Genomic DNA, 14,891 nt, shown 5'->3' with positions numbered 1-14,891 from the left:
TTGCGTGAATCATTATAAATTATGGATAACAAATTTTTTTAAATTTTGGATAACATTGCAATGAGAAGGAATTCTAGAGCACTTAATTGCACTTGTTTGGAACCTCCACTTAGAACATGATAGTTGTTTTAAAATCAGGAAAGGTATGCATCTGGGTGATACTCTTCCACCACTCTTACTCAATCTGTATGCTGAATAAATAATCTGAGATGCTAGACTGTCTGAAGAAGAATATGGCATTAAGGATGGAGAATGTCTCATTAATAACCTACGATATGCAAATAACATAAAAGCTTCTTGCTGAAACCAAAGAGGACTTGAAGCCAAATAATACAGCTTTCAGTATTAATTACAACTCAATGCTAAAAAAAAATCCTCACAACTGGGCCAATAAACAACATCAAACATTATGATAAACAGAGAAAAGATTGAAATTGTGAAGCATCTCATTTTAGTTGGATCTACAAAATGCTCATGGAAGCAGTATTCAAGAAATTAAAGAGCATATCGTAGTGTGAAAATATGCAGTACTGTACATGACTCATTTAAATTAGTTAAAGAGTAACGTTGGCACTTGGAGGACTAAGGTATACCCAACTCAAGCCAGGGCATTTTCTATTACCTCATACACAGGTGAAAGCTGAACAATGACTAAGGAAGATTAGAGTATTAATGCAGTTAAACAATGGTAGTGGTGTATTAAAAGTACCATAGACTACCAGAGGAACGAACAAATCTGTCATGAGTAAGTACAGCCAGAATGGTCCTTAGACATGAGGATGGAAGACTTCATCTCATGTACTTTGGACATGTTATCTGGAGAGACCAATCCCAGGAAAAGTACATCATGCTTGGTAAAGGTCAACACACGCGAGGAAGACCCTCAGTGGGGTGGATTGACATAGTGGCAGCAACAATTGTGGGGATGAGACGGGACTCGGCAGTGTTGCCTGTAAATTAGAACAAATTCAAGGGTGCATAATAACAAGAATATTCTAGCTCAATCAACTGTTTTGCAGAATAAGACATGGATTTATACTATGGCTTTACTATAATATAGTTGATCATATATTTATATTGTATAATCAATGTAAAAATAACTGAGCTTTTCATTTATTATTTTATGTCCATTAATATAATAGTATTGAATATATGTATATATTTGACAATAAAATAGTAGTTTACATTTTAAAATCAAATAAGTTTCTGACTTCAGCAGAAATCGTAAGATAAAAAAAGAAATAGTAAGATACTCTTTATTTTTTTGTTTTTTACTTTTTATTATGAATTAGGTAAAGGTTTATAGAGCAAATCAGTTTTCCATTTAACAATTCATACACATTTTCCTTCATGTCATTGATTGAAATCCCCAGGATGTAACATTATGTATCTGCTTTTTTCCTGTGTTTTCTCTTTCCATAGAAATGGCAAGATATTCTTAAGGAAGTCAAGTTTTTACGAAAATTGAAGCATCCCAATACCATAGAATACAAAGGCTGCTACTTAAAAGAACACACTGCATGGGTAAGAGGACCTTTAGCACCTTTTTTCTTTCTCTCTCTTTTTTCTTAATTTTAATTATATTTTTGATCAAATTGTCGATTCAATTTCTGTCCCACTTGACTTTTGTTATCAGTGCTTTCCATGGACTTCAGAATTTTCTTGTAAAAATTAATAATCTTTTCATTCCATTCATTTTCCCATGAATTTTCTGAGCCCCCCTCCCCTATTCTGTGAGGTTAAATAAGATATATAAGCTTTGGGAAATTCCATTCTGTGAATTCTCAGTGACGAAATAGTTTTTAAAAAAAGGTCCTCATCATTTTATGATTTGTCAAAACAAAAGGCATTCAAGAATTTTAATTTTTTATCATTTTCTTCATTCCAATTCCCTTAAAGTGTTGAGTTGTGCTTGTCTGATATTACCATCACTAGTTTCTACCAAACTGGCTTTTTAATCTATGTTAACTTCTTTGTGTATTTTTTTAGGTTTGTATGTCTGGTTTTATTTTTTTTTATTTTATTTTGTATATCTGGTTTTAGGTTAGTGAATTGGCATTATTAGAGCATGAAAGTGTTGTTTGTACTTTACCAGATTGCACTTTCCAATTTGGAGTACAATTTCACTATAACTTAATGAGTACTTACCATGTACTAAATCCTTTCTTACTTATTATATTCAGTTAGTGAACATGGTTTCAGAAGAGTTAAAAGCAGAAAATAATTCTGTTTTGAAAGGGCTAAGCATGGACATTTCTGTTCAAGCAGTTTTTAAAGTATTTAGAGTTTTTTTTCCATAGGATCACCAGGAGTCAGAAATGACTCATTGGCAGTGTTTGGTGTTTTGTGCTTTTTCTAGGTAAAGAAATTCACCAAGGAATCTTGGAAATCTGACCTATAGCAAGCTCAGGGATATTGGGTGGGCAGAATAGAAGTTACATTGCAAAAACCAAGTGTTCTTTCTCATGTGTTTCAAGTCTTCAAAAACTCCTGTAAGCTCTCATTTGAAACCAGTTTACTCTTAGAAAACATAGAATACTTGTAAGCTTGATTAACTGGTTTCTGTCTGTAACCAATGTGATAGACTATTGTAGAAGAAGATCATAGGATCTGACCTGCTGAGACAGGCATGCTGATAGTTGTGAGAATAACTTGACCATCGGAAGCAGGCAGGGAAGCTAGAGAACAGAACCAGTCATTTAAAGGCAGAACAACCAGAGCTATTTAGTGTCAGGAGTGACCAACCAGCCATAGATTGTGTTCTTGTGAATTAGCCTAGCAAATCACTTGTTGACAGGAACCAGATAACTTAGCATATTAGCACTTGATGAAACCTAGGAGTAAATAGTTTCAAATGAGAGGTTGGAAGGGGGGTAGGGATTTTCTGAAGAGATGAAGCAGAAGAGTTAGCACTTGGATTTTGCCCTTCTGTTATGGAATTGTAGGGAAAATAATACTTAAAATAAAACACTTAGGAGTACTTTATATCAATTGAAAATATTTTAAAATATAAGCATAGCTATATTATCTATAGTATTTGCTTACATGGGTCTTCATATTAAAAAATGAAAGGAATAAATAAGTTAATACAGATGATGTCTAAATGATTATAGAAATTTTATGTTTTCTAATGAATATGCAAGGGGCCCTTGTGACACAGTGGTTAAGTGCTCAGCTACTAACCAAAAAGTCAGCATTTCTAACCCCCAAGTCCCTCTGAGGCAGAAAAATAGGACTGTCTCTTTGCTTAAAGATGACTGGCTTGGACGGCCTGCCGTGCAATTCTACTCTGACCTATAGGGTAGTTATGAGTGGTAATTGACTCCCAATAAGCTTGGCTATTTTTTTAAACAAGCATGCATTATTTTAGAATAATAAAATAATTTCTGAAAGTGTGTGTGTGTGTGTGTGTGTGTGTGTGTGTGTGTGTGTGTCTGTGTGTCTGTCTGTCTAATATTGGTCACTGAGCGCTCATAGTTCTGACCTTGGCTGTTGATCAGAAGTCTGGGGCACCAAAACCCTGGGAGGTGGGAAAGAAAAGCGTTTTATTTTCTTACATTATTGCTGTTTAAAAGCTGCTGAAGATGGAATCTTGGTAGCATAGTGGGTTACGAGTTGGGCTGCTGACCACAAGGTTGGCACTTTGAACCCACCAGCAGAAATCTGAAGCTGTCTGCTCTGTCTGTCTCTCAGAAACCCAAAGGGGCAGCTCTGCTCTGGCCTACAGGGTTGGAATCAACTCCGTGGCATTGGGTTTTTTGCAAGATTGTAAACCTAGTAAGCTTTAATGGTATTTTAATAATGATCTAGAAATAATTTAAGATACAAACTTAAATATCTCACATCTCTAAGGGGTTTAAGATAAAGCAGGCTACAAAATTAGATTGCATTCTAAATAATATGTATTTATTTAAGAGAACTTTTTAACATATGAGAATAGACAATGTATCACTTACTGATTTATTTTATGTAACTGGTATTTACCAGCATAGATTTTACAAGAGGTTTGTTTTCCACTTTCCATGCTGAACATTGTAATTTATATTGTAACCTCCAAACCCAAATCCCACAGGACAAGGTAGGACTGTCCCTATAGTTTTTTGAGATTAATCCTTTATGGAAGTAGAAAGCCTCATCTTTCTCCCATGGAACAGTTGGTGGTTTTGAACTGCTGACCTTGCAGTTAGCAGTGCAACATGAAACCACTACATCATCAGGGTTCCTTATTATAACCTACCTACCCTGAACCCTTTTTAAAACAAGGTAGCCTGGAAATTAATAAATAAATACCTGAACAATTTTAATTTGACTATTTCTATAGTGCATATGTCCATATCTACTTCCTTTCTAGCCTCAGATCAATTCCAAGTAGTCAATAATGAAAAATATCATGATAATGGAAATTATAAAAATCAATTACTACCAAATGACCAAAATTTAATTCACATCCAAATATATCAAAATGTTTATTCTACTAGTATTCTTTGTTCTTTAGTTTTTTGTTTGTTTGGTTTGGTTTGGGAGTTTTTGGTTTTTTGGGGGTGGGGAAGAACTTTTTAGTGTTTTTTTTCATTGATTTTTATTGTTCTGGTTATTATTTTAATCTATTACAGTTGGTGATGGAATATTGCTTAGGCTCAGCCTCAGATTTATTAGAAGGTAAGACTAAAAGCACTGTTCCCTCCTTTCTGTTATACTTTGACAGATGTTATCTCTTCTTTTACCCAAGAACCATTTGGACAAAGTAAATGGATGATGGCTTGGACTTAAGCAGTGTATGAATAAACGAGACAAACTTTTTCTGTAAAAGATCATTTTATTGAGGGCTCTTGGGCTCTTACAACAATCCATACATCAATTGTATCAAGCATATTTGTACATATGTTTCCATCATTATTTTCGAAACATTTACTTTCTATTTGAGCCCTTGGTATCGGCTCTTTTTTCCCTCCCTTCCCCTCCCACTCTCATGACCCCTTGATAAATTATAAATTATTATTTTATTCATATCTTACAGCCACCACATCCCCCTGGGGTGGGGGTGGGAGGGTTGTGTGTCAATCATTGCGATAAGTTCCCCCTTCCTCCCCTTCTCTCCCTCCCTTCCCCTTACTGTTCTGATAGCACTACGCCCATTTCTGTTCCTAAGTGGGTTATCTGACCTGGATTCTGTGTGTTGTGAGCTCTTACCTGTTCCAGTGTACCTTGGATTCCATGTGCTGTGAGTTCTTATCTGTCCCAGTGTACATGGTCCAGTCTAGCCTGCAATGAAGGCATGGCTGTGGTCATGATAGTGGGGTGGGATAAGGAGGCCTTAGGGAATCCGAGAAATATTGTTTGTGTTTCATTGGTGCTATCCTGCACCAATTGACTCATTCCTGCCTTGCAACTCTTCTGTGAGTGGGTGTCCAACTGTCTACAGTTAGGTTTGGGGGCTCTGCTCTGACCCCTCGCGTTCTCAACAATATGTTTTTGTTTGTTTGTTTGTTGTCTTCTGATGCCTGTTACCCGTCGACACATCATGATCCCACAGGCTGGTGTGCTTCTTCCATGTGGGCTTGTTAGACAAACTGTTATCTATGCAGTGTCACTGAAAATATTTCGAGGGATGATTAGCAACCCTCTTGCTGTTTTAATTCAGGCAGGTACATCTGAAATGTCTGGCTATTGTGATGTGATATGTATAACCAAGGACATCATATTTCTGTAGTAGATGCTATCAAATGATATTGCTATTGGACCTTTTCAAATATCTCAACTGACCCAGATCTCCTTTGCAAATGCTGCTATAACCAGAAACTATTAAAATTCTTCTGTATATTTTAAAAACTTTCTTATATTACTCTTGATCTCTGACTAGAAATTACTTATTAGCTGCTTTCACAAATAATGAAAACCTGTATGTAGAAGGGGTAATTATAGATGGCTTTCTGGCAGACGATAATAATGTAACCTTAAACACTCGACGCATTTGGAATGTGGTCAGAAGGCAATGGTAAATTTGGGCCTGGCTTCTTGGAGTCATGTGACTATGACTTGCACAGCTGATAAAGTAAATTAGCTGTGCCTCACTCAAAGAACATCATCCTTGTTTGTTTTGTTTTAAGGGATTCATTTGTTTCAGGGTTTTGGTTGATTTTTTTTAACTGCCCTTGAGTTTTACGGTACCTAATTTATTTTATTTTATGCTATTCTAGAGAAATTATATATTTTATCTATTGAAGTGACTGTGTCATTTGAGAAAGTATATAACTCAGTGTGGCATAGTTACATAATATGATAAACAGGAATGAAACTGATCATCTGATCCTGACTTGTTTTCCTTCTCCAGTTCATAAGAAACCGCTTCAGGAAGTGGAGATCTCTGCCATTACTCACGGTGCCTTGCAAGGGCTAGCCTACCTGCATTCTCATGCATTGATTCATAGGTAAGTTTAGAGCTAGTTATGCTTCTATTGCAGTTATAGGGCCATCTATTTAAAGAACCTTTGAAATTAGTGCATGCTCCAATGTTTAGGGTGCCCATGGATTTATGGGAAGTGAATAGGTTTTTGCTGCACTTGCTGCTGCTGTTGGGTGCAAGGAGTAAAGGCAGAATTTAGCTCCTATCCCTGGTTGCTCCCATATATCCACAAAGACTTTTATCATCTCTGTTCTGTAGGTAACTCTTTTCCAGGTGTTGCAGGGAAATTTGAAGGACTAGCAACTGCTCCCACCCCTTTATTTTAAGATACTGTGCCAGAAAAGTAGAAAAGAAAGAACCTTTCTTCCATGTATCTATTTTTTTACTTGAGTTTCTTCTCCTTTTCCTATTGCAGATAACAAGAATGTCATATGTTTTTTAAGTATCTTATATTTGTATTATATATATATATATATCTTTATCCAACTGTCATTGAGTCAATACTGACTCACAGGGATCCTATAAGACAGTAGAATGACTCTCTAGGGTTTCCCAGACTGTAACTCTTTATGGGAACAGTAAGTCTCATCTTGTTCCTTCAGAGAAAGCCAATGGGTTCAAACTGCTGATCTTGCAGTTTGAACAATACACAACCCACTATACCACCAGGTTTTCATACATATACTTAGGAAGTTATTTTATTTACTCGACAGATGAAGAAATTGAGCCTCATACGTGTTTAAATACATTGCCCACAGTTGTATAGCACTTCAGAACTGGAGTTAGGATTGCAACACAAATTTCTTGACTCCTAATCTAGGATTTTCCTCTACTTTATATTTTCTTTACCAACACTCTGACCTCCCACTACTAACGTCTCCAAAGGATAGCTGTTATTAAGCAATCTTTCCTTCTCTTGGTAACTAGCTAGTCCATTTGCTGTCATGAATGGTAGAAGTGGTGGAGCATGAGGTAGGTGTAAAGGATCTGATCTGGCTCACAAACAAAGCACTTGACATTTACTGGGAAGAAGTGAAACTATTAGATCATAGGTTCCCCTCATGGTCCTGCTTCAATCCCCCTAGAGTAAGCATCACCAGTTACTGGTACTACAAAAGCAGAACTTCTGCAAATTCACACAAAAAAGAAAAGTCCCAAACTCACTGTCGAGTCAGTCCGAACTCATAAAGTGGACAGGTCAAAATGAACTTGAGTTATTTATAAGGGTGAGGAATATGCTGAACTATGCCTAACAAATAGTGATGAGATATCTTTAACCATAGTATCTATAGATTTAAATTTAAGAATAGCTATCTCTTAGCTAATAAGCTGTCTTTACTGTATACCAATTTACCAGGAGATTTTACCTACTTTTACTTAAACCACAGCTCAGGGCTTTTTGGTGCCTTTATCATTTTAATCTGTGCATTAGTTCAAAAGTTTAGTCACTTTATTATGTAAAAGAAATTGGAGAAGAAAATAACTTTTAAAATATTCTTTTTATTTAAAAATAAATACTGTAAAAAATAAAATAAATAAATACTGTGCCATAGATTTTTATTGAGTTAAAAGGGAGCTTAATCTTTTGAAGATAGTAGATAATTAATAATTGAATATAATAGAGGAAAGATATTTTTCTGTTGTAAAGAGAAATAAATAATACTTTTTTTTAGTTCTCTCTGCCAATGCCTAGTGTCATCATGAGGAAGGAAACGGAACTTTGGAGGGAAGATTTTTGGAAAACTTGTTTTGGAAGTATTTGAACCTTATCATTTTCAGCTTAACATAAGTTTTTCCTCATTCTCTACTTAATCTTTCCACGGCCCATCAGCTTACAAATTTTGGTTCCTAGTACTCATTACACTCATGCCTTCAAAAAAATTCATTCTAAATTATCATTCTAAAGAATGAATTTCTTAAATCCTCTTTTTAAAACTTTTTGCTGCATAAAACATCTAATAGATTTAATGGTAACCACTTGCAATTCTGTTTGTGGTAATACAATAGAAATAGAAATGCAATTTCTTAACCCCTAATCCTTGTTTGTTTTGATCTTTCAGGGTCTTCTTTTTACTGTTCAGTGTTATTTTTAAATAACACCTTCTATATAACATGTACCCTCAATGCCTTAGAGTTGCAGTTACAATTAAAAGCAGAGAGAAAGGGTCACAGGCAAGAGAGAAAAGGTATGTGTGTAGTTGAGGTTTATTGACAGACAGTTGATGCAGAGTTGCTGAAGGTCTATTTAGTCTCTAAAATCGTCACATAATTTGGAAGAGGGAAAAACAAAAGGTGGTTGCAAGTGGCACCAGTTTTCTCAGCACAAAAAATACCGTTGGTGTCTGGATTTATCCTTGAAGAATACGCTTTTTGTAAGTGTAACAACTGCTCCGGTTTCCTTGTCTGCCGGGTCCGCCATGTTTCTCCCTGCATTTCCTCCCTCTAAGAAAGCTCTACCTTTAAGTAATTACTATGACCTACCTGTAAGTACACCCAGGAATCTGGGTCCCCTGACAACATGAAGTAATCACTAAATCCCCTCCTGGCTATCTGAGCCAGGTTTTTTAATAAACTTTTTGCCTTATTAATTGCATGCTCTGACCTATTCCATAATAAAAATTAAAAAGTAATTCCCAACCCTCTTATTTTTTCCTATAGGGATATTAAAGCGGGAAATATTCTTCTAACAGAGCCAGGTCAGGTGAAACTAGCTGATTTTGGATCTGCCTCAATGGCTTCCCCTGCCAACTCCTTCGTGGGCACACCTTACTGGTATGTGGACTTAGAAACATTACATAGTTTTTAAATATGCAATATGAACAAGAGGAGCTCTTAGTTTTACTTTGATTTAATGACATACTCTAATTATCAAAATGAAATCCATTAGGCAAAGATAGAAAACCCACTCACAAAGCAGAAGCATGGTGACTTAGAATTGAATTTACACTGACTTTAAATTGTTCAAATGAGGTTGATGTCACTGTGTGTAAACTGAGCAGGATTATCAACTCACTGCCCAAGCAGAGGCCTTAGATTTCATTTGGAATTTCTTCCAAACTTTTCTCTCAAGATAAAGCCTCTAGGGAAGGACAAGGTAGCCTCTTTAGCCTTCTCTGGCTGGCCAGCAAGCGTACTTTTCAACGAAAGAAATCCAAATTCCTTTTCATTTTGAGCTCTCTGATGCTTTATCCAGATTGTGACTCTGACTTAGAGTCATTCCTTTCTATTCAGGTACCTTTTTTTCCTTTCATCGATACGTTGGATTTTCAATATGAGGGTGCTTCAAGAAGTCCATGGAACAATGGAATGAAAAATAATGTTGAAGCCCCACATATATTTTAGAAAATATGTTTCCCTAAAAATGTATTAACAACAAAAAGGCTATTATTTTACTGTTTGAATTTTTCTCCGTCATCATCAAATAGCATTTACTAAGCAACTGTTTACACATACAAATAGAGACTCATTCTGTTCAAAGTCTAGTAAACATATGGCCCTGGTCCTCGTCATGACAAATCTATTATGGGCAAATATATAAAGTATCATCCTAGCATAGCCTGTTATTATTTTTCCTGTGGTAGTATCTTTAAAATCGCTAATTATATTGCTTATATATACCCATAAAGCATTTTTATTATGTAATTTATTTGTTTTCAAGTATTTTTTATATAATTTATTATCTCTAGAAGTAGCTATGAGAATGATCTCCATTCAGTTGAACAAACTGACATTCTGAAATGTTACATAGCTTGCCTAAGGTTAAACATACTAAGTGGTAGAACCAGAGTTTATGGAATATATGACTGAATTTAAATTGTCAGGTATATTATCTATATTCTGAAGATTTTTCCCCCTGATGATTTCTGTAAAGAAATAATACCTTTATTAGATAAAATTTTTAAATAGTCTTAAAAACAAATATTTCATTGAATCATGTTATCACATGAATTTTGTCTTCATTTGCAACTTGAGTTTTTTACATTTTGTTTGGTAGGATGGCACCAGAAGTGATCTTAGCTATGGATGAAGGACAGTATGATGGGAAAGTTGATGTTTGGTCACTTGGAATTACCTGTATTGAATTAGGTGAGTAAAGACTTTTTTGTTTTATTTTAATTGTGCTTTTGAGAACTGCTCTTTGTTTTACTTGTCAAATTAATACATAGTGAGTTTACTGCTGTCTATATGCCAGGCAGTGTTGATTTGTTATATTTTTTCATGTGAGCTTGTACAATGACATGATTGGTTTCACTCTGCTGAAAATCATGTTACTAATTTAAATAACAGGATCCGTGGTGGTGTAGTGGGTTATGTGGTGGGCTGCAACTCACAAGGTCAGCAGTTCAAAACCATCAGCTCCACAAGAGTAAGGTGAGGCTTTCTATTCTTGTAAAGAATTGCAGTCTCAGAAACCCACAGAGGCAGTTCTACCCTATCCTACAGGATTATTGTGAGTCCCAATCGGTTCCATGGCATTGCAAATTTAAATAAAGTCATTTGAACAGATGTGTTGTGGTCGTTAGGTGCCGTCAAGTGTATTCCAACTCATAGCAAGCCTAGGTACAACAGAATGAAGCACTGCCCGGTCTTGTACCAGTCTCACATCAAGGGCCTTTCTCTTTTCCACTACCCTTCCAAGCACGATGTCCTTCTTCAGGGATTGGTCTCTCCTGACAACATGTCCAAAGTACCTGAGATGGATTTTCACCATCCTTGCCTCTAAGAATTCTGACTGTACTTCTTCCAAGACAAATTTGTTTGTTCTTTTGCCAGTCCATGGTACTTTCAATATTCTTTGCCAGCACTGTAGTTCAAATGTATCAATTTTTCTTCGAACTTCATTGTTCAGTGTTCAAGCCTCACATGTATACAAGGTGATTGAAAATACCATGTCTTAGATCATGTGCACCTAAGTCTTCAAAGTAACATCTTTGATTTTCAACACTTTTAAAAGATCTTGTGCAGAGTGTTTCCTCAATGCAATGCCTTGTTTGATCTCTTGATCACTGCTTCTTTGAGCATTGATTGTGTATCCAAGTAAAAATTCTTAGCAAATGTGGGAACACGAGAGAGAAAATCTGAATATATGGAAATGTTTAACTCTTCATCCCCTGACTTAATACATATGTCTTCCCTTCACTATTATATACATTGCTGTCCTTTATACTACAGTTTTTATTAGAGAAGTCTAAAGAAGTTAAGAGCAGGCTTGTCAACAATTTGATCCTATAGAGAGTAACTGCATAGAGCTTCATATTATGATGCCCCTTGCCATAAAATTGCCCTCTGAGTATTGTTAAAAGTACCTCTGATTAGCTAAAATACCAGAGGATTGCTCTTCTCAGAAGTATATTTTTTTAACTTTAATATATCTTAAAGTTACTTTCATCCTTATTGTACTGTTAAATTTAATGGGTGACTCTTTAGGGGGAATTTCAGATGCCCTGATTTGCAGCATTTGCCAATTTCAGTGGTGTAAATAACTCCGACCATGGCCAATTTCAAGCTGCCAGTGTGGTTCACTGAATGAAGAGTTAGAGAAGGATATGCACAATTGGTTTCCCAAAGCTGAGATAAGCTGGTTGCAGCACAACACTGCTTTTATCAAGATATGTGTTCATATTTACATTTAAAATGCTTAATCTCGAATAAAGCAAAGTGTTCTTTAGGGGTGAAAATCTTCAATGTTTTACATGTAGATTTTATTTCTTAATTTAATTTAATCCATCTTGGAATCCAAATTGATCCTATAAGAATTATTGAATTCCACTTGTCTCTTTTCATAAAATGTTTGGCTCATAAAGAAGACTGGAAACTTTGTCTTTTGTTTCCAGTTGCTTCATTCACCCCTTCTGACAAAGAAACAAATAGTAAAGACGCACAGTGCTTCTCAGTTTTTAATCATGAATGAAATATTCATGTAAAATAATTAATAGCGTTCAGAGAAGAAATTTAGAGTATTAATGTTCTTTAAAATGTAGAAGACTCCTGGCTTAGAATATCAAGAATGTAAACAGGCATAGAATGGAAAGTCACCTGCCACTGCTGACCATATTGACTCAGTTTCTAGCTCACCTCTGCTTAAAAATACAGAGACCTATCTTAATCAATGTCTTGTGTGTTCATCCAGGAGTTCTTTATTTGATTATGAAGTACATATGTATATCTAGGAATATGTACTTATTTTATTCCTTTACACACCCAAGTTCACATATACATGTAGTTCTGCACCTTTTTCTCTTAACAGTATCTGGAGCTCTTACTCTACAGTAACTTGAAGATGTTTTCATAATTTATTGGATCATCTGTTGATGGATATTGAAGTGTTATTCTGTTTTACATTTTAATATCAAGCTTTATACTTTTTCTTTACAAGGAAAATCGATCCAATCAATTTGTTTACACTGATTTTTTTTTAGGGACTCGGCAAAATATTTCTATAGTGAAAAAAAGACTTAGGATGTACTTCTAGCAATACTATATAGAATGGGACCAGATGATGTTGGCATGGGATCAAAACTAGCCAAGATGATCTGGAAGAAATATAATTTGGACAGAAGGTCACTGTACCAAAATCTGTGCCAAATACTTGAGTCAGTGTGGTCTTGGTGCAGGAAAAGACCACTGAATTGACTAAAAAACCTAAAATAGACTCTTGTTTAAGTATTATTTGAATGACACACCAAAAAAAAGGCATCCAGAGGCTGAGGGGAAGATGATGTATTCAATAAATGATGTTGAGACAATGTTAATTATATGATTAAAAACTACAGTTAGGGTTCTATGTTTTCCCATGTATAAAAATAAATTCCAGATTGATGACCTAACAGGAAAACTTTAATACTTTTGGGAGAAGCCTCTCTGTACCTCAGTTTCCTCATCTATGTAATAGCTAGCATATAATAAGTGCTAAATAGGCATTATTGCCCTTATTATTCGATATTAGGTTATTGTTGGTATTTTTTGTGCTATAGGGTGTATTCAAGCTTCCCCAAAGGGTTTCCAAAGTGGCAATCTTTGTGGAAGCAGACTGCCACATCTTTCCTTGGAGCAAATGGTGGATTCGAACTACAACCTTTTGGTTATCAACCAAGTGCTTAATTACTGTGCCACCAGTGCTCCTTGGATATCAGGATAGGGAAGAACTTTTAAACTGTTTTTTAAAACATACATGTCACTTTTATGACTTTAAGATAACAAAACTATATAAAATGCAAAAATGAAAAGCCACAGATAAGGAAACATATCTAATTCCAGAGTAGTGAATGGTTAAACTAGATCTAACAGAGTATTGGGTCAGAGTTGATTGAAGAAAACACCTATGTGGACAAGAAGTATTGAAAGATGTTCAGCCTCCTTAGTTAACAGGAAAATACAAGTTACAATTGTTTCTCAGTAACCAGATTGGCCAAATATTTGAAGACTGAGAATAATAAATTTGGAGGAGCTGCTCAGGGCACGGTGGCACTGGATTAGGCATTAGACTGCTAGCCTCCTATCCTCCCCCAAGGAGAAAGATGAAACTGACTCTGCTTGTGAAGATTTACAGTCTCAAAAACCACATATAGGCCACTATCAATCAGCATTGACTGGAGTTAGAAGCTTGGAGCTTAGGATACCGGACCCCATAAACACTGTTGATAAAAAATGTAAATCGGTACAACCATTTTGGAGTACAAATTGGCAAAGTGTATTAAAGTTAATGAGAAGTATCCACAGTGACCCGATATTTCATTTCCTACTTTGTATTGAAGAGAAATCCTTATGCATGTCCACTGGAAAGTATGTGGAGGATGCATGCAGCAGCCTTATTTCTGGAGACAAAACAAAACAAAAAAGATAGGAACAACTGCCATCTAAAGGGGGATAGGTAAATAAATTATAGAATACTATTTCATAGTTCCCCTGCCTTCTGCCAATTTCTCACACTGTGGTGGCTTACATGAAACTGTGATGCTGGAACCTATGCCACCGGTATTTCAAATATCAGCAGTCACCCATGATGAATAAGTTTTAACATAGCTTACAAACTCAGAACAGACTAGGAAAAAGAAGGAGATGGCCCAGTCCCTGGAAAAGAACATCATACTTAATAAAGTAGGTCAGTGGGGGTGGGGGGTAAAGCAAGATAACTGACACAATGGTTGCAACAGTGAGCTCAAATATAACACCAGTTGTGAGGAATGGAGTTGGTCTGGGCAGTGTGTTGTTCTGTTGTATCGAGGACAGCTATGAGTCACAGATGATTCAATGGTAGCTAACAACAGCAACAACATATCACAGTTAAGAATGGACTGGATCTGGTAAAGAAAGCTGATGGTGCCTGGCTATCAAAAGATATAGCGTCTGGGGTCTTAAAAGCTTGAAGGTAATCCAGCAGCCATCTAGCTCAGAAGCAACAAAGCCCACATGGAACAACATATCAGCCTGTGTGATCACGAGGTGTCGAGCGGATCACTGAAGACAAATGGGTGCATAAGCAAATGTG

At 35.9% G+C, this 14,891-nt stretch overlaps 1 protein-coding gene across 1 annotated transcript in view; it reads left to right on the top strand.

The window, feature by feature from the left end:
- TAOK3 (TAO kinase 3) overlaps window positions 1-14,891 on the top strand; it is a 111,879-nt gene that overhangs the window by 20,286 nt on the left and 76,702 nt on the right. Inside the window, exons 4-8 of the mRNA XM_004709559.2 lie at window positions 1,423-1,524; window positions 4,614-4,659; window positions 6,332-6,428; window positions 9,062-9,175; window positions 10,398-10,489. Of these exons, the coding sequence (XP_004709616.1) occupies window positions 1,423-1,524; window positions 4,614-4,659; window positions 6,332-6,428; window positions 9,062-9,175; window positions 10,398-10,489 (451 nt within the window). The remainder of the gene's footprint in view (window positions 1-1,422; window positions 1,525-4,613; window positions 4,660-6,331; window positions 6,429-9,061; window positions 9,176-10,397; window positions 10,490-14,891) is intronic.

The sequence above is a fragment of the Echinops telfairi genome, unplaced genomic scaffold (genome assembly GCF_000313985.2).
Source record: "Echinops telfairi isolate 266 unplaced genomic scaffold, ASM31398v2 ScPeMD7_7412;HRSCAF=8450, whole genome shotgun sequence".
Classification (NCBI taxonomy): domain Eukaryota; kingdom Metazoa; phylum Chordata; class Mammalia; order Afrosoricida; family Tenrecidae; genus Echinops; species Echinops telfairi.
The sequence above is the reverse complement of the archived record's forward strand: the minus strand, read 5'-3'. Positions and strand labels throughout refer to the sequence as shown.